This window comes from Notechis scutatus, chromosome 11 (assembly GCF_049901735.1).
Source record: "Notechis scutatus isolate UNSWTSFEM ecotype Mainland chromosome 11, rNotScu1.2, whole genome shotgun sequence".
NCBI classification, from domain to species: domain Eukaryota; kingdom Metazoa; phylum Chordata; class Lepidosauria; order Squamata; family Elapidae; genus Notechis; species Notechis scutatus.
The window spans coordinates 6191381-6211993 of record NC_142019.1 but is presented as its reverse complement, the minus strand read 5'-3'; the positions used below and the strand labels follow the sequence as shown (position 1 = coordinate 6211993).

Below are 20613 nucleotides of genomic sequence, written 5' to 3'. Positions count from 1 at the left end.
TTTTAAAATAAAAACATTAGGAATTCTCTGCAAGACCTTTGACACACAAATATATATTCTACAGCTAGTTAATTACATTCTGGCTTCAACCACCCTGTTTTGCTGAAAAACATATTCTGAAAATGATTGGGGTCAAAATTATAGCAACCAGAAATCATGGAGAATGGGGGTGTGTGTGCATGCACGTGTCTTATCTCCAAGAGACATTTGAAGCAGGAATTTCAACAAATACAATTTATATGTCACTCTACATAATAAGGTGCACTTACCCAAACTATCTTCTGCAGAACTGCTGCAACTTAGCCAGAAAAATAACAATAGTTGAACAAAGACTCTGGATCAAAAAGTTGCACAGATCTTCACCATTGGGGACTCATCTCCTTACAGCACCAAAGCCAAGATGGCCCAGTTCTTAAAATATCCAACTAGAAAGACACAGGAAGTAGGCTTTCGTAGAATCACCATAAACCCTAAAAGTGGGGTAAAGGCTACCTTATTTCTTGTGACACAGATAGAGAAGAGTGGCAGAATGCCCAGATATGCAGATTTTTTTAAAAAAAATAAAGGTCTTCAGGTCATCTTTTACTTCTGATGACTTGACAGACATGTCCAAATAAGTCTTCTTGGGAACAGTATGGGTTTGACATGGTCTTCTTCAGGGGTGGATTTTTGCCTTCTCAGATTATTTGTAGTCTTCCTGATTATCTTCTATCCAAGCTTTTACCAAGTCTGACCCTAGTACTTTGAGATCAGCCAAGGTTAGGGCTTTTCATGTTCTTACCTATTATCCTCAAAACCGTTACACATCAAGTTTTTGAGTAAGTCTTTTCAAGATCAAATAGAACATCTTCCAGCTACACAACACAACTAAAATCTATAATCAGTTTATCCTGAGAAGCTTCTAGGTAGGGATTACATTACCAGTTTTTTATATAACAATTCGTTGGTTCAAATTTATTTTAAATGGTTGTACCCCTCAAAATGTTTTGTGGCAATTTCAAAGACTTATTAAAGCTTACATCGTAATGTTGTTACTCTTTAAGCTGCCGTAAGTTTCTGTGGGTTTCGTTGCATTTGGCATTTTTCAAGAAAAAAGACAAATCTGTGTAAGTAGCAATCGAAATCATTTTTATCTCTTGAAACTGAGACTTTATTAACTAGACTGGTGAGACCATCCTTGCTTTGAATCTCCATCCCATAAGCTTTCGAAATGGAAAATGCAAATCAGATCAAATCAAATCTTTTTATTATTGGCCTTTCGGTCAGAGAAACCTGCAATAAAAGTACATAAACTTCAAAACAATTATTTAAATCCTTCGTTATTGATATATATGAATTGTTAGCACCCACAATTCTTCCGTGCGTCCCATACCTCGGGATAATTTGCTTAGTTGTAAGCTTTGTGGCTTGCAGAATTTAAAGCTGCTTTCCCCCCCCTCCCTCAGTGGGTGTTGTTACTGTACAAACAAAATGTGGGTCAGCCAAATTGGAACAATGGATTAGGAGTTTCCCCGAGTTTCATCCCTTTCAAACTCCTACTTGACCCGAAGAGTTGCAGCTGCAGAATCAGACCTCACATTCCTTAAAACAACATGTCAGTTGTGGGAATAGGCGTTGCTGTCTCTCGTCTCTACCCCCAATCAGTCCCTTGCTAATGAGATGATCCATCTCCATGGGAGTGTCCCACTGATGTAGCTCAAGTAACATCCATGGTATCGGAGAAGAGGGATTACCACGAACCCACCTCGCTGTGGGAACAACACACACTTCCACGTTCATCTCACTCGGCTAGCAAATATTTTGAATTGCTGTTATTCCAGTACTAGGCACGCCATTAGTTTTTGATCAAAACCTTTTTGCCTAGCCACAGCAATTCCATGCTAGTTTAGAAGTGTTGGTAACTACGTTATAATGCCTTGGTTAACGTCACGCTTAGAATACTGCACATAGGTTTGGTCAACACAACATGAAAAAGATGTTGAGACTCTAGAAAGAATGCAGAGAGGAGCAACAAAGATGATTAGGGGACTGGAGGCTAAAACACATGAAGAACGGTTGTAGGAATTGGGTGCATCTAGTTTAATGAAAAGGCCTAGGAGTGACATGATAGCAGTCTTCCAATGATTTGAGAGGTTGCCACAAAGAAGAGGGGGTCAAGCTATTATTCAAAGCACCAGAAGGCAGGAACAGCAGCAATGGGCTAATCAAGGAGAGAAGCAACCTAGAAATAAGAAGGAATTTCCTGACGATTAATCAGTGGGACCAACGGCCTTCAGAGGTCGTGGGGGCTCCATCCATGGAGTTTTTCAAGAAGAGATTGGACATCCACTTGTTTGAAATGGTACACAGTCTCCTGCTTGAGCAGGGACTTGGACTAGAGGACCTTACAAGGTCCCTTCCAACTGTGTTATGCTGGCTGGGGAATTCTGGGAGTTGAAGTCCATAAGCCTTATTGTTGCAAATGTTGGACACCCCTGATTTAAACCATTGTAAGTTGAAGAACTGCCTGTTTAAAGGCAAACAGACCTGGATTTGCCCCACAGAGGCAAAGTGGCAATGCGTTTTAAATTTGTAGGGTGGAAAATTGGAGGGATGCTTATTCTTTTGTTAGCCTTCAACACAGAGACTTTATTCAGAAGCCATGGTCATTTTTTTTTTAAAAAAAAAACCTGGCTTATTAAACATGTAACTAGGGAAAGTTACAAGTGTTTTTCAATTTTTTTTTTTGGCAGCTCTTGGTTTTTCTTTAATTGAGACTTCTATGGATTGATCAGAAGCAGAAGGACCAAATCAGAAACAAACCAGGAAGCCACTATTATTCGGATAATGTGTAAACCCAGATTTGGAAGAAGCAGACTGGTTTACTTCTCCATCATAGAGTGACCATGCCAGAAAGGTGACTTAAGAAGCTTCTGCCAACCTGATTGTTTGATATGTTGTTTTAACACATCAGAGAAATGACGTGGCACTTTCACAATTTGGATTATCATGAAAACATCACTCAAAATACATACCTGAAGTAGGATAACGCCAACTGTAACAAGCTACGAAATCTGTGAATAATTTTCTTCTTATACTCACATGAAAAATTAATGCTGCTAATGTAAAATATTGTTATATACTTATTTTCTTTGTTCCTTGCCTTGAGATGGTATTGCCAACCACTAGGCGGTGATAGAGGGCCATAAAAAACCCCATTAAATTTGTTGAAAATTCACAAAGTTTAGGTCAACTTGGGGGAAAAAAAACCCTTCCATGGCTAATTAAAGGTTATGCTAAAGCCAAAGAATTAAGGAAGAACCTGCAGTTACTTTCTAAGACAAACCAAAATCCTGATTGGATAATGATAGTGTTTGCTCTCAAATTCATAACTTTTACAATAATCATGAGAAAAATCCCTCTACTGTGGGAAATCTACATTAAACTGGAGCAACTGGGAACCACCCATGGCTAGTCATTCATTTCTATAGATGTAATAATAATTGTAGAATCTCATGAACTTGGAGGTTTCTTTTTTCTTTTTTGACTTGAAATCTAGCCACTTTTGCTAAACACAGATAGTCCTCAACTTACAATTGAGCCCCAAATTTATGTTGCTGAGAAATTGGTTAAGTTTTGCCCCATTTTACGACTTGCCACAAGAGTTGATGTGAAGTTGTTAAGTTAGCAACACTGCATGCTGCAATGGTCGTAAGGGTGAACAATGGTCACAAGCCACTTTTCCCACTGCTGTTGTAAACTTGGTCACTAGACAAATGGTTGTAAGTAGAGGATGACCTGCAAAGAACAAATGAGTAGTTCTTCAGTCATTCTGTAACCCACAAAATGGTGTGTTTTTTTTTAAACGGAAGGCAACAAGCGTGGATATACAGGTCATCCTTGATTTACAACAGTTCATTTAGTGACTGTTTAAGACGGCACCAAAAAAGTGACTTCAGACCGTTTTTCACACTTATGAGCTTTCCAGAAGCCCCGTGATCAAAATTCAGATGCTTGGCAACGGGTTCATATTTATGATGGTGATGATCCCCTTTTTGTGACCTTCTGATGAGCCAAGACAATGGGGAAGCCATGGGCCGTTTTGGTGCCTCTAGATCAGGGGTCTCCAACCTTGGCAACTTTAAGACGTAGCAAAGCTGGCTGAGGAATTCTGGGAGTTGAAGTCCACACGTCTTAAAGTTGCCAAGGTTGGACACCCCTGCTCTAGATAACCTAAAACACTTTTGTTTCCACATGGATACCGCTTCTGAACTTCATGCTTGATGTGGGAAAGAATGAAACGTTGACTTTGGGTTTTACAGATTAGATTGATAGATCTTTAGAGAAGTGACTTGTTCACACTATTACGGAAAAGCAAAAGGCTGTGATTGGATGCTAATGCCTTATTTGTGATGACCCAAAGGGGCGTGGCACAAAGGCAACACAGTCCAATAAGAAGAAGAATCCCTGTAGCACCTCCAACTTTGCCCCCAATGTCCAGAGGTTATCTTCGGCTGGAGAAAAAAACTCTCCCAGGAACAGCCTTTAAGTAGAGGAAATTCAGTCCGAAAACAAAGCACATACAAACTGTAACTAAAAATCCAAACAAACCACGCTGAAGTAGGGCAGGAGAAGGAGTTGCAGACTTGAAAGCCCAGCAAAACACACACAGTTGGGAAGACGCCAGCAACACAGATAAGCCTCGATGATACCAGATAATTCACTATTTGCTCCCAACAGTTTGCTGTGCGCAGCTTCCGTTTTTAAACAGCGTTCCCAGCTTCAGCTAATGAAGGGAATCAGGGCCCTTTCCTCCCCCATGAGCCATGCAACTCACGTTGCTCCCTTCTCCGTTCCTCTATGCATGCCCTAGGATGAAGAGGGGGTGGGCCTGGATCTTCCTCCGAATTCCCTCTCCCTTGCTCTACCTCTCCCCCGCTCTGCCCAGCCAGACTTTGCCCTTCCCCAGTTTCTTCCACAGCCAATGGATCCACGCTCCCACCTCCGTCAGCTGTTCGGCCTCCCCCTCCGAATCAGTTTCCGACAGGGGCATGACATTATTCTACTGCAACAGAGTGTCGGAACTCAATGCATCTTTTTTCTTTTCTTTTTCTTACCTTTCCTCATTTTTCTTTCCCCCTTTCCCTCCTCCCCTGCTCTTTTATTGACTTTTGCATTTTGTATAATACCGTATAATTAAAAAAAACATGTTCAGAAGACAATGAGGAAACCAGATTCACTTAACCACCATGTTACTACTTGACAACTGCAGTGATTGACTTAACAACTTTGGCAAGACAGGTGGTGAAATGGGGCAAAACAAACTTAACAAATTTCTCACTGAGCAACATAAATTTTGAACTCTTGTGGTCATGGAGGACTACCTGTACTTGGCTGCACTGCTAATTTGTATGCAATTATTGTGATACTTTTCAGTTGCCTGTGTGTGTGTGTGTGTGTCATTTGAAACTGTTTTCATGGTTTTGATTGCTGGGATGTTGTTTGCCACCCTGAATCGATCCGATTGAGATGGGCGGCTACGGAAATTGAATTGATCAATCAATCTATGGGGGACAGAAAGGAAGTATTAAGTCACCAACAAAAAGAGGTTTTCAGCTTTGGGGGGAAACAAAAAAGTGGAGAGTTGATACATTAGACCCACAAAGTATTTGCTTTATTTTTATATAAATAAAATGTAAAAAATTTGCATTGGTCTGCACACTGATCTCGAGTGAAAAAATAGATAATTCCCTGCGACACAATTCAATATTACCCTTCGCCGTATAAAGAAACACACACACACCAACATGCACATACACACAGAGAAGCAATCTATAACAATAATGTCAGACACCTAGGATGTTAAGCCCACATGTAACGGTCAAAATATAAAAGAAATAAACAAAAACACTGTTAAGACCATCACCACACGCGTTCTTCACACCTTTCGTTTAAATATATTTAAGTATCTCCTCTTTGGTCCGAGTTTCCTGATGTTGGGGATTAATCAAAGTTGATCTGTGGGCTCTCAAAGCCGCTGTCTTGTTGGCAGTCCATAACCCTGTGTATGTGTTTCCTGGATTGTAGTGAATTATAGGTTTTTCCGGCTGCAGGACACAGCACAGTGTTGTTCGGATGGGCGCCAGCAGCACCTCCGGTGCCCAAGTCTGCGAACGTTGTACAGCCTGAATTCGTGGTCCTATGGCCGTCGGTGCAATGTACGTTTTGATTCTTGATAAGTTCCTTCTCGTGATGTCCACCGAGACGGGGTGAGAAAATAGAAGTCTCTTCCTTGACCTCGGAACGAGTGTTGGTCATGGGAAGGGCTGAATGGGAGTCTAGAGGCCCCCTGGAATATATTTTTGGAACAGGATGCTGAAAGCCACTGCTATTGTTGACATGAAGAGTCTCGCATAATAAGCTCCAGTCAACAGAAGAGCCTTCATCTCTTACTGGGGTTTCTTGGACTTCAAAGCCTGGGATTTTCCCAGATGTTGTCACCTTCCACTGTCTAGACTGGCTACATCCAACCTCTGTTCTTCGAGGCCTTTCGTTTAGGCACTTATACTTTTCGCCAGCTGTTCCAAAGTCAAAACCATCCACTGCAACAGGGTGAGTACTTTGAAGCTTTCCTTGAGACACAGAAGAGGAAGCATTCTGGAAGGTTCCAACTCTACACGGTAGACCTTTGTTTCCAGGTTCTTCCTCGCTGAATGCTTCTGCAGGCGCAGCACTAAGTGAGGGGTCATCCAGCTGCTTAAAAGCTTTCCTGGCCAGCTGGGTTTGAGAAACTAGGCGGGACTCGTTTTCAGCATCAAGCTGCGGTTGCAAGCTACGAGGTGTGTGTCTTTTGCCCGCACTTTCATTGTGTGTTTGATTTTCTTTTGGGGTGGACTTAGAATGTTGAATGTAACTTGTTTTAGGTTCTTCGGCTTTGGAGTTTTGGGGTAGAACTGTAAGGCAACATGGAAAAGCAAAAGGAAATTAAAACAAGCACATCCAAACTTCCCACAAATAAACTCAACATTCCCTGTGTGGTAAATATTATGTTCTCTTATTTTTTTTAAAAAAAAAGATGCCACGTGTGAAAATTAGACATGGCAGTATATACCTGAGTGCGGGGTTTTATTTAGTGCTGAGTTCCGAACAGGAGTTTCTAATATTTTAGCCATTGTAGCAATTTTGCCAGCAGCACATATTATTTTCTTTTCAGCCCTGCAAAAATAACAAGACATTTTTTTAAAAAAAATTCCAGTCTTTAAAAAGCCTTTCTAGTCAACTAAGAACCCAAATAAGAACAAAAATGTTTGACCTTTCTTAAAATATTGAAGAAAGAATTATTCTTGCTACTTTTAGCTTTATATCCATTCAATTTTAGGGAATATGTGACATGCTGAATGAACCCCATGTCTGTATGAGGCAGAGAGAGAATGAAGGAATATATGAATATAAGAAGAATAAATCTATCTGCTATTTTCTGTTCAAAAGATAACAGGTCTCTTTTTCTCTGTCTCTACAGTTCACCTGAAATTGTTGCATGCACTATACAACCAGAGCAATATAAACCAGAAAATCACTAAAAAAAAATCAACAAAATCCACAAAAACACCTTGAGGTTCATCATCCAAGGAGTTTGCCGAGTGTTCTCTTCACATCTACCATCATTTGAAATGCCTCACCCGTCATGCTTGCCGTTATCAACCAGAAGCTGTTGAAGGCAGATAAGATAATATTTGCGCATTTTTCGGGCGGTCTCCTGCCGTTCCCTTAAAACTTCAGCTTTTATAATTTCTGCTGCTCTCTCCTTACTTTCGTGGATGTAACGAAGCATGTCACCTATGAACAAACCACAATGATTTATATTTGGTGAGGCACATAAACCATAGAATTGCGATGGACAACTTTCACTGAATCTGTATAGGGTGGGTCTGTAGAATTGGGAACTATACTGAAGGACAGAGGATGAGGTTATCCCATGTATGTAGACAGGATCAGAAATCTATTTTTATTCCTCTCTCTGTCTTCTAAGCCAGGGGTCCCCAACCGCTGGTCCGTGGACCGGTACCGGTCCGCGGAACAAGTCTTACTGGGCCGCTGGTTGCTGGGCGCCGCCATCTTTTTTTGATAAAAAAGTGCTTCCAGTGAGCTTTTCCGGGTAGAAAGCTCACCGGAAGCACTTTTTCATTAAAAAGATGGTGGCGCTGTGCTCGGTGAGCTTTTCCGGGTAGAAAGCCATTTCTACCGAAAAAGCTCACCGGGCAAGCGCCGCCATCTTTTTGATGAAAAAGTGCTTCCGGTGAGATCACCGGAAGCACTTTTTCGTCAAAAAAAGATGGCGGCGCCCAGTTGATGCCGGTACCGGTTGGGGATCACTGTTCTAAGCTGTTTCACCCTACATCACTATAAACACAACTGTTTACAGGTTTCGCCAGTAGATATTCAACAAGATTTGAAATATGAAGACGAGTAGTAGAACTTTGAATAACTTTATTGTCACTTTGAATGCATACTTATCGGCATACATTAAATTTTGTTGCATACAGCTCTCAAAGGGTCACCACCTCCAAAATATACTACAGTAGGTAACATATTAGAGGATTCTGTACCATGCATGGCAAATGCTAAAAGGAAAGATCAAAGAAGAGGCACACCTAGAAGATGGAGAGACAGCATCAAAGACCCACTACAACAATGGTTGACACTGCCAGAAGAGCAAGAACCAGAACTCTGTGTCTTTCTTGACACCCGAAGTGGTAAAAGAGGAATTAAAGAAGAGAAGAACATATTAAAATTTTATCTCCGTTGGGAGCTTAAGAACAAGGCTGAATCCATTATGGAATCATCATCTTTACTACTTACTTTTAATTTTGCTCACTGTTTTCAGATACTGGGAACGCATCTCTCCCAAAGCTTTTCCATCACACGAACAACAAGGCTTTGAGATACAGCCTTCTGAGGACGACCTGGAGACAGAATGCCCAAACCAAGAATGAAGTTACAACTGCCCAGAAAGTTTAGTATTATATTAGAATAAAAGTTACGATTTCTCTTGTATTGGGTGGGCTACCTGGGAGGAATATTGACACATTTCAAATCATCAAGTCGGTTCTTCATGGCAGAGTTTTCTTCCAGGAGGGCTTTCATAATTTTTTCATTCTCTAAAAAAAGAGAGGGGAAAAAACCTCTTTAGGTGTTACATTTAATGTGGTGCTACATAATAACCAGCAATTTGTCCTTATTATGATTTAGAATCCCAATGGATTGTTATTCTACTAGTAACCTTTTGGACCTAGAAGGTTTTAGAAGATCGTTACTCTTTGAGAGGTTCTGGTCAAATCCATCGGTATCAAAATACTGTAGTTATTCCAAGGTTCATAACATATGCAGGCAAAAACCATCTCTATTGGCCAAATTACTTCATCTGAAAAAAGGGTGATAACTGGGGAAAACGATACAAAACTTAACAAGAAAATTACTAATAACACGACTCTGAATTGGCCAATTGCAAATGTTTCCATCCTGGAAAGAGTAATTAAACTCCTGGGAGAATGATAGGTAGTTATTTTTTATAAAAGCTATTTAACAAGTCCATTGAAAACTTAACTGCAAGTGACATAATTGTGTTCTACAATAAAGCATCAGGTTAATTACAAAACTTTAAACAAGTGTAACAGAAGTTTATTTTACATGTCAATATATTATTAGATCATAGAAATATCAAGTTATTATACTGTGCTTGTAAGAATAAGGGAAGTTTATTTCACCTATATATTTTCAGAAACATTAAACTACATAAGAATGACGGGATTCTATTTTTACGTACTTTATTGTCATCAAAGTACCAATAAGCGCATGCACATGTGAACTAGCTCTTCCTATTTAACATCGACATGTAAAAGATACAGACCTTGAGCTTGTTCAGACTTTGTTTTTTGTTCCTTCACTGCAAGCTGGAGATGCTTGCAAGCTTTGTCGAGTTTCCTTTTCAGATCCTCACATTCTTTTTCCTTTTTTTCTAGCTGCTGTCGAAAATGCTCAGAACATATCTCGGCTTGCGACAACATATTTTTCTTTTTACATCTACAATCTGCACCAACAAATATGAGAAGTTACCGGTCGCTTTTTGGCTGACCAAACAACCAAAGAGAAAAGATAATCAATCCTACCACCAGATTGTAGTTATTATGGATATTTTAGCTGTTGTTTTAGAAGAAACTTTTCTGGAAGCTGCACAGTTTCATCAGGTAGACTGATAAATCTATTCCTGGTGTTCACTTTCTACAATGAAGAATTAGTAGAGAATTTGAACTAGCATTCTTGAGGAATCCCAGTTACAGGTCTATAATTCTAGGTTTACAGTGTACAAAGCCTCAGTCTTCCATACACTTATATAGCCTTTGAAAACAAAAGAATATTCTGAAGTTTAGCATTCATTGAAATACATCAGAAAATTGGCCAGGACTACAAGCTCAGTAGTTAATGAAGGGGCTCCCTATATTTTAATTCACAAAGATGTCATCCAGTGCCTAACACACTGAATAATATTCGTGTAACTGTAACTCTATAACACAGTAACATTATTTCCAAAGTATTCTTTAATATCTGTGCAATTCTCTATACTCTGAACCAGGGATGTCCAACCTTGGCAATTTTAGGGCCCATGGACCAGAGGTGGTCTTCAGGAGGTTCTGACCAGTTCTGGAGAACCAGTAGCAGAAATTTTGAGTAGTTCGGAGAACCGGCAAATGCCACCTGACTGGAGATTTTGCAGTATCCTTCCCCTGCCACGCCCACAGAACCGGTAGTAAAAAAAGTTGAATCCCACCACTGCCGTGGACGTGAACTCCCAGAATTCCACAACCAGCTTGGCTGGCTGGGGAATTCTGGGAGCTGAAGTCCACAGGCCCTAAAGTTGCCACGGTTGGGACACCCCTGTTCTAAAGTCTCTCTGTTGGCTAATACAGCCAATTGTGACTAGGAAAAACTGAATTTATGCGTTAGGTAAAATAGAATCAGCAAGGCTCAAATTAAAACAAGGAAATAGATGCAATGTCATACCAAAATCTATTTCAGTCTCCTGTAAAGATGGGTGTTTTCTTAGCATCCGTTGGATTTCCACTTGCTGCCCAACGTTATACATGGAACGTATGAATTTGTCTCCAGGCTCCCCTTCACCGTTCTGCATGCAAGAGTCATCCGAATCTTTGAAATCAGAGCCCAGATCTTCACTTTTCTTGAGAGGAACACATAGACATTTTAGAAGAATAGATAGCAATTCAGGACCAACAATCCATCTTGTATTCCAAGAAAAAAAACATCAAGACAGCTGGTAGTCCTTGACTTACAACCACAATTGGAGCCAGAACTTCTGTCACTAAACAATTTGGTTGTTAAGTGAATTCTGCCTGATTTTACTACCTTTTCTGCCAGGGTCATTTCTGTATATTAATTGGCATTTATTCTAGATGAAATAAGTGTCTTTAGTTATTTGCCTAAATCAGGGGTGTCCAACCTTGGCAACTTTAAGCAAAGCTTAAAGCAAAGCTGGCTGAGGAATTCTGGGAGTTGAAGTCCACAAGTCTTAAAGTTGCCAAGGTTGGACACCCCTGATCTAGAGTCACCAAAACGGCCCATGGCTTCCCCATTGTCTTGGCTCATCAGAAGGTCACAAAAAGGGGATCATCACCGTCATAAATATGAACCCTTTTCAAGCCTTGGTTCATCAGTTCAGATACAGCTGTAGCACATTCACCATTTCCCCATAGTAAACTGTGGCAAAGAAGCTTTAAAGCAGGGGTGTCCAACCTTGGCAACTTTAAGACTTGTGGACTTCAACTCCCAGAATTCCTCAGCCAGCTTTGCTGACTGAGGAATTCTGGGAGTTGAAGTCCACAAGTCTTAAAGTTGCCAAGGTTGGACACCCCTGGCCTAAATGTTAGTGATGTCATGCTGTGGCCTATTTCAGACAACCTCCATTATAACAGCCCCGCCCACTATTGAGAGAAAGTCAAAGGTTCAAACAAACTACTAACTGCTAAAAAGTAAAAGGCAACAAAGGAAAATAAGGTTCGACTCATTTCACTTTTAAAACACTAGCCTGCCATGAAGGATCAATCAACATATTCCTTATTCTTAGAAAAACCGAAGGGAAGCTGGTTTTCAAATTGATCTTTCCTGGCTTTTACCAAATCCTACTTGCTTACCCACATTCAGAGCAGAGAAGAATCTAGTTTTCTTCCCAGTAAAGAAAGATTTATCTGAAGCAGCAAAACTGAATTACTACATCTTCACTTTTCTTTCTGAGGCAAAGAGCAGCTCAAGTTGAGAATAGATTCAGTTGTGACATGTCAGGAGTGAAACTTTCCTCACAATAAGAAGTGGGGGAGTGGGGAAGTGGAATGCAAGGACAATGCGTGGAGCCCAGTGACATCAGGAACATCAATCTCTCAGCAGAGAATCTAGAACCTTAAAACTTGTTGCAGGTCATCAACTGGTATGCTCTTGGTTATAAATTGGTTGAATATATTGTCACTTTTAACTTGCTTTGTTATTCCCTTTCCAAGTTAGTTTGCATTTTTTAATGTTTGACTTTGGAATTTAATAAAGGTACTATTAGAAAAAGATGTGCAGAATCTTCTGCTTTAAATATATTTTTGTATTATATTGATACAGTAGATATCAGTTGTTGTTTTTTACTTTCATAAGCCAACCATCCCATTTTCTCTAGCGCTGCTCTGCTAAAAAAATGGAAAACAAAGAATAAAATCAAAACACCAATCATCTAAGGCAGGGGTGTCCAACCTTGGCAACTTTAAGACTTGTGGACTTCAACTCCCAGAATTCCTCAGCCAGCTTTGCTGGCTGAGGAATTCTGGGAGTTGAAGTCCACAAGTCTTAAAGTTGCCAAGGTTGGACATCCCTGATCTAAGGCCATGTTAATGTTACCTGGTTCCACTTTTTCGTTGCCTTTTCAAGAATGGCATTGACTGTGCTTCGGTAGGCTTTCTGCAAACAAAATGTCAGCTTGTCTTTGAACTGAAGATTGATCTGAAGAGGAGGAGACACGTTCCACTCAGTTTCCCAAGTCCGCTCACAGCTTGCACACTGGACCAAATCCTTGTGGAGGTCGTCTAAGAGAAGTTCTACCTGAACGAGAATCCTGTCCTCGTACTGATGGATTTCGTTTTGAAGCCTCTTGGCTTCCTGAACAGCCCATTCTTGTTGCTTCCTGACAAGCTCCGCCTCTTTTTGGCCCAGCAATTCTTCCTTTTGATTTTCAAAGTCTTCTTTGGCCTTTGCAAGCATCTCACCAAGTTTAACTTTCTGGTCCTGTAAAAGGGTGTGGCACTCTTTTTCATTTTGGTCTTGCATGCTGAGAATCTCCTCTTGCTTTTCTGTAACCCACTGAGAATGAGCTTTGGCGAGCTCTGCTTTAATAAGCGACGGGGTCTCGTCTTCCTTCAGCTCAAGCTCCCTTTTAAGGCTCAGTGCCTTCTCTTCAAGCTCTTGGATTCTTCTCTGGGCTTTCTCGTTGTTCTCAAGCTGCTTCTTCCATTTCTCTTGAGCAGCTGATACCTAAAGAGGCCACACAGAAGTCGGTCAGTAATGCCTTAAATGCAGGGGGTCTCCAATAAGACTTTAACTCCCAGAATTCCACAGCCAGCCATTCCGGGAGTTGAAGTCCACAAGTCTTAAAAGTTGCCAAATTTGAATGACACCCCCCCGCACACACACACACCATGATGCATAAAACTTTCTTTGGATGCTTTCACATAGATTGGGGGAGGCATAACTCAGTTTGAAATTAACATAGGAGGGTGGCTGTCCAGGACAGCCAGGCGCTTCTCTTTCCCCGTCCAGCCTATTTCATTTGTGATTATTGTGGTTAGTACTGGTATTACCATACTTACCTATTAAACCCTAGACATAGTTGGAAAGAAATCTAAAGTTGGTACTTTAATACAGGCGGAGGGAAAGGATATGGCTGCACTGATGAAGAAAAGAATAAAGGACTCTCTAAATCAAGCAGCTATTATTAACAAGATGGACAGCATTACATTTACACTAGTTGAGGTTATTTGATAAATACCATTTCCAAAGGTGTCTTAAAACCTCTGAAATTAGATACTTGCTCAAACTTAGTTTAAAACTACTTAATTCAGAAGATGACAGACAGATACACACACACACAATCTTGCTGTGGTGTTAGAGGCTTTAATATCAATCTCTGTGGGAAGTTTAAGCGGATACCCAGGCGTTTGTCTGATCCCATCAACTGAATGTCATAGTTTTTTAGCCCTGAAGCCAATGTACCAAAATACAAAACTGTCATATAGTCATGATGAATCCATTCTCCGCTACCTTTTCCGCTGTGCTGATTTCAGATTCCTTCTCCCACTTTTCTTTGGCAGCCTTCAGGTGATTTTTGTACTCCTCAAGATCCGTAAGTTCTTGCAGCCACAACGCGCGAGCTTTCGTCAGTGCTAATTCCACCTACAAATAGAAAGCCAAGGTCAAGAAGCCATTTGCGCAAGAAAAAAAGTGAAAGAAAAGAAAAATTAAATTTCAGGTAGCTCTCAACTTCCAACTTACAACTGAGCCCAACGTTTCCGTTGCTAAGTGAGAGGTTTGTTAAGTCACTTTTGCCCCAATTTATGACCTGTCTTGCCACAGTTGTTAAGCAGATCACTGTGGTTTTGTTAAGTTAGGGATACGATTGTTAAGTGAACCTGGCTTCCCCACTGACTCTGCTCCTCAGAAAGTCGCAAAAAGGGGATCCACTTCAACCGTCATAAATATGAACCGGTTGCCAAGCATCCCAATTGACAATAGGGATGTTGCGATGGTCGCAAATGTGAAAAACAGTCCTAAGCCACCTTTTTTCAGGGCTGTTGTAACTTCGAGTGGTCGCTCAACGAACTGTTGTAACTTGAGGATTACCTACAATGCCCATGCAGTCTTGTTGTTTTGATTGAGATAGTTAATAACAAACCCCAAGGGATTTTTGGGGCCCAGGCTTGCAGTAACAAATCTTAAAGGCTTGGAGAACAGAATTGCAACAAATGCACTACTTTGCTCGACAACCCTTGTTTAGCAATGGAAATTCAGGTCACAATTAGTCAAGGGTGACCTTCATCATTTTTTTAGACTTAGTCCTAAGGCAATTAGTACTGCCAGCTACTTCCGCTGACTGCTGTCTGCCAGCAGTTCGATTCTGACCGGCTCAAGGTTCATTCATCCTTCCGAGGTTGGTAAAAGAGGACCCAGATTGTTGGGGGCAATATGTTGACCGTGTAAACCGCTTAGAGAGGGTTGTAAAGCACCGTGAAGCAGTATATAAGTCTAAGCGCTATTGCTATTGGCTTCATACAACACGGATTTACTCTGTGCATGTTTTGGTTTTATCGGGAACCCCATAAAAATAAAAGCCGCACGTCTGCCTGTCACCTGAGTGGCAATGCTCTCGTGATAGTTCGCTTCATGCTCCCTCAACGACTTTTCCTTTGCTTTCAGAGCCTCCCGAAACAATGCCGTCTGCTCCTCTACCGCCTCTGCAACCAGTTGGCGCAGGGTTTCCTCCGTCTGGCTACCGTGATCTTTGAGTTCCACCGCGGCTCTCTTGGTCTCTTCCAAAGCCTGGGCCAGTCGTTGTTGCCATTTTTTTTCAACTTCCTGACAAGCCTGCTCTTGGGCCTGTAGGAAACAGAAGACTGTGCTAAACAAAAGATAAATTTCGTACGGAAAATCTTTGGGGAAGGGGGAAAAAAAAACCTAAATAAAACAAGAAGGGTTGGCTTTTGTTTTGTTTTTTCCTAGTAAGCAGAAGGAATAGGAGCTGGATGTTGAACTTGCACAGAGAAAGGATTGAGATGTTTTTCAGAGAATACTTGCAAAAAATTAAATGAGGGCTCCTTGGTGCTGTCTGAGCTTGCCTGTTTTCTTACAGACATTTCATTAACCTAACTAGGTAACACCATCAGTGCTAGTAAAAAAAAATTAAGTATCAAAGATCCCCAGGTTTCCTTAAAAACAAAAGGATACCCATTTTATATTAGAAGAAGCTGAGTTATCTGTGCCACTGAAAAAGTGATTCCTGCTATGCTTTTAAAACACAGGAATAAGCTCTTCAAGAGGAGCGATGCGGGGCCTAGAGGTGGAGCTCTTGCCTCCCAATCAGGAGGCTGTCGGTTCGATCTTAGGTAGAGGCAGATATTTTCTCTCTCTGGGCACAATGAGAATATATCTGCCGAAAAAAACTCTGCCTTGGTGACAGGAAGGGCATCCGGCCCGTAAACACTCTGCTAGCTCCATTCAGCTGCCCAGATTCCACCTCACAAGGGATTATGGGGTTGTTAAAAGAAGATGAATAAGCTCTTCAAGATCCAGGTGAATTTCTTCACAACCCCACCCACCCAGTCTCTGTGAAACTACACTGGAGGCTCTCATTTGGGGAGAGTAGAAACCCCAGCACACCTCTTTCTGTTCTTTTTCCCAAATGTTTTTGGCAAGTTCCACTTCACTATCAATACGCTGCTTTATGTCGGCTTCTTTTTCCTTCTGCCACTGGTCCTTGGTAAGTTCCATGGAATTCTTATAGGTTTCTTCTAGTTCGTTCCTTAGTCTGATCAAAGAATCCTCTTTTTCCACCAGTAACTGTTAACATTAAGAGTAGAAGTTAGGGCATCATTCACGTAAGAGGTTGAGTTGATTAAAGAGGTGAAATGTGAAGACAGTTCCCCTTATTGCACAAATTTCTTATTGCATATGTTAACATACTACCTCTTACTCAAAAGCATTTCTTTAACCTATTGAAATGGGATGTATAGGAGCAGTAGAGGGATGTATGACTGCGCTAGGAGACCTGGTGGTGCAGTGGTTAGAATCCAGTATTGCAGGCTAACTCTGCCTACAGCCTGGCATTCGATCCCGACTGGCTCAAGGTTGACTCAGCCTTCCAGCCTTCCGAGGTCAATAATTGCAATAGCAATAGCATGTAGACTTATATACTGCTTCACAGTGCTTTAAAGCCCACTCTAAGTGGTTTACAGAGTCAACCTATTGTCCCCAACAATCTGGGTCCTCGTTTGACTGACCTCGGAAGGATTTATGGAAGGCCGAATCAACCTTGAGTTGGTCAGAATCAAACTGCTGGCAGTGGGCAGAATTAGCCTGCAATACTGCATTCTAACCAGTGTGCCACCAAGGTGTAATCATACATCCCACTAACTGGGGAGAGGTTGAGATGGTTCAGGACTATCGTTTAGTCCTGCTACTTTGCAACCGTTGCCTCCGCGATAAACTGAGGCCAGTTGGGCCTCTTACCTTTTCCTCCCTCTGCTGCTGCTCTCGTTCAAATGCTGATTTCAGAAGAGCAGCCTGCTCATCTTTCTCCTTGCAGACGGCGAGGTAACATTCTTTCACTACAATCATCTCTTTGTTCAGGTCATCAATGTCCAACCTAGAGAAGAAAAAACACGTGACTTGGAAGAAGCCGTCGTCAGGTCAAGAAACCTACATGAAGGATAACCTTATCTCACATGTTTCAGTTTCACTACTCAAACCAATTCATACTTTAACTGAGCAATGTTCTCTTCATATGCGTGGATGAGTTTTTCTTTCTCTGCGGCATGTTTTCCTGCCGTCTCCTCCAGAAGCTTTTTCTTCGTGTCTTCATAATGTTGCCTATAGGTTCTTTCACACCTGGAGGAGGAAAAGGGAAAACCTTAATTTATTGCTTGGAAGAAAAATTGTAAGTCCAGGGCCTAGGACAGTATAAATGAAGCTTCACCGGCTATATCCATCCAAATTTTGAAGAACGCAGTACATAAAAGGTAAGTATATTCTGATAAAGACACTGTTGTCCAGTTCTCCAGAAGAGTTTCTGCTTTACCAGTTCTCAGAAAACAATTTGATGGCACCAATCTAGTTTCCAGGGGAAACAATTATACAAGACACCAGGGTTATGACACACAAACAATGGCTGTAACTCCATTTCCCATTAATTGAAGGACCAGGGGGAGTCACGAGAGTTTCTTTCAGGAAAACCACAGTGGATGGGTTCGTTCCAGCTGAGACGAAAGCCCAGCAAGCATCTTGGTTCCAAGCCTTAGGGGGCTTTGTAGGCACTTTGAATTTGCACCCAAGAACACCTACTGGCAAACACTGCAGAAGCTGTGGCACAATCTCAAGTGATTACAACAACCTTTCCATTCCAGTGTTTGAGGGGCGACCACAAAGAAGAGGGGTCAACTTATTTTCCAAAGCACCAGAAGGCAAGACAAGAAAAAAAAATGGGTGGAAACTAATCAAGGAGAAGCTGGAATTAAAGAAAACTCTTCCCAACAGTGAGAACAATTAACCAGAGGAACAGCCTTCCTCCAGAAGTTGTAGGTGCTTCATCACTGGAGGTTTTTTAAAGAAAAGGCTAGATAGCTACCCGTCTGAAATGGTACGGGGGTCTCTTCTAGCTCTATTCTGATTACCCTTGGAGCCAGCAAACCAAAAGGAGTTCTCACGCACAAGGAGACAGCTGTTATGCCTGTCGCCAATGGACCTCACCCATGAAGAGTTTTTAGTGAATCTAAACCACTGTGTACAACAGCCGCAACAGCAGGGGTGGGATTCTACCAGTTCAGACCAGTTCTATAGAACCAGTTGTTATGATTCTGCGTAGTTCGAAGAACCGGCAAATTGTGCCCTGGCTGGCCCCGCCCCTCCACGCCCAGTCAGTTCTTATCGCGCATGCGCAACATTGCTGACTGCATTCTCCCCCCCCCCCCCCAGTCACTCCTTAAGTTATTTATTTTTTTCCCTTCCCAACGATCAGCTGTTCCGATGGCTCAGCTGTGCCAGGATCCCCCTCGCTGTCTTACTGCTTCACACAGGCGGCTTCCCTGAGGCCCAGGGGGCAAAAAGGGGTGCGCAGGGGAGTGCTGTGTGCCCACCCACCCACGCTCCATTTTGGCCTCCTAGGCCTCGGGGAAGCCTCCTGGGGGGGTGTTTTTGCTCCCAGGAGGCTTCCCTGAGGCCCAGGAAGGCCAAAAACGGAGCGCGGAGGAGGGTGCTGCAAAAAAAAAGAAGCCATGCCCACCCAGTCACATGACCACTCCTATTTAGCCACTCCCACCTAGCTACGCCCACAGAACCGGTAGTAAAAATATTTGCATCCCACCCCTGCTCTGCTGGTATTCTAGGCATAAAACTAGCCTTCCATTAAGTACTTGGTTAGGATCTGAGACATCTCATGGACATCTCCTGGGACTGTCAACCATAAAACCTGATCTAAAGGAAGCTGGACGGAAAACTTACCCCTGTTTATATCTTCTGGAGGAGACACCTAGTAAATGCTACCAATACAGATAAACCTTAAGCCACAAAGACCATCATTATTTACATTATTTCCTCCATGTAGAAAAACAGAAGGTAGTTTAAGATCAATAAAGACCACTCTGTGTTTACTTCCACTTTCCCTCCCAAGTCACCTGTCGAGGGCTTCTTGTTTATCCCGATCAGAGTCTTGGATCATCTGCCTCATTTGACTGCACAGATCTTGGTTTGCATTTTTCAGATGCTCCTTGCCTTCCAGAAGTTCCTGAATACGTGCATTATGACTCTGACGAAAGAGAAATAGCATTAAACTTGACCTGATATTTTATTTCTTTAAAACATATTTCCAGGCTGCTGCAATCAAGATTGCTTTTGGCAGCACGCAGGATGTTAATATGGCATTGCACTCTCAAAATATTAATCTTTCTGGCTTTAAGAATTACATATTATGAACAACATTATCAGACCCTTGAGACGGGACAGAAAAATTCATAAGATTCCTATCTAGGCCATAGATGCAAAAAAGAATTACAAGGAAGAAAGTAAGCAGTTGTAAAAAAAAAAAAATTTCTCTCTGGGGAGTCTGTAAAATGCCTCTTAACACAAATCATTATTCATTCTTAGGTGTGTTGCATAAAAACGGCCCTCCTCAACATCAGAGATAGCTCATGTTTTTTAAAAATTTGTTAGAAATAAAAGGTGCTTCAGACTCCTGGTTTTTTTGTTTTTTTTTTTGCTACCATCAACTAACATGGTTCTCTAATGCAAATCAAGTTGTGATTTTCCAAGTTGTAGCCCCCAATGAATCGGGATGTTAATTCTGTGGGTTTCCAGCCATGTATCTACCTAATGTTTGGTGGAACTTCAGCTTGGTTAAGGACTTTCCAAAGCACTTGAAGGCAGGACAAGAAGCAGTGGGTGGAAACTAATCAAGGAGAGAAGCAACTTAGAACTAAGGAGAAATTTCCTGACAGTTAGAACAATTCATCAGTGGAACAGCTTGACTCCAGAGGTTGTAAATGCTCCAACACTGGGAGTTTTTAAGATGATGTTGGACAACCATTTGTCTGAAGTAGTGTAGGGTTTCCTGCCTAAGCAGGTGGTTAGACTAGAAGACCTCCAAGGTCCCTTCCATCTCTGTTATTCTATTGGTTTTCCAAGGACTGTTATGGATGCCTTTCTACAAACAGGCATTTCTGTGAAGATGTCACGTGTTTGATGGTCCATCTGCTGTTCTTTAGCTTATAGAAAATTAATTAACCTCAAACAGACTTGTCTGATTTTAAAAGACAAATCCTCTCATTTCAT

The 20613-nt window shown here is 41.6% G+C and overlaps 1 protein-coding gene across 3 annotated transcripts in view; it reads right to left on the bottom strand.

The window, feature by feature from the left end:
- Positions 1-5637: 5637 nt before the first annotated feature.
- Positions 5638-20613, bottom strand: part of CEP152 (centrosomal protein 152) — a 33350-nt gene continuing 18374 nt past the window's right edge. For 2 of the 3 annotated variants that reach the window (XM_087972656.1, XM_087972657.1), the window contains exons 15-28: positions 19461-19591; positions 17551-17679; positions 17302-17437; positions 16453-16632; positions 15427-15672; positions 14341-14472; positions 12925-13554; positions 11038-11212; positions 9887-10066; positions 9047-9137; positions 8839-8942; positions 7659-7815; positions 7091-7194; positions 5638-6932 (exon numbers count right to left, since the gene is read on the bottom strand). In XM_087972656.1, coding sequence (XP_087828782.1) covers positions 5983-6932; positions 7091-7194; positions 7659-7815; positions 8839-8942; positions 9047-9137; positions 9887-10066; positions 11038-11212; positions 12925-13554; positions 14341-14472; positions 15427-15672; positions 16453-16632; positions 17302-17437; positions 17551-17679; positions 19461-19591 — 3345 coding nt within the window. In that variant the 3' untranslated portion in view covers positions 5638-5982. Of the gene's footprint in view, positions 6933-7090; positions 7195-7588; positions 7816-8838; positions 8943-9046; positions 9138-9886; positions 10067-11037; positions 11213-12924; positions 13555-14340; positions 14473-15426; positions 15673-16452; positions 16633-17301; positions 17438-17550; positions 17680-19460; positions 19592-20613 lie in introns of those variants that run through there. The other variant, XR_015750784.1, reaches the window with a different exon arrangement.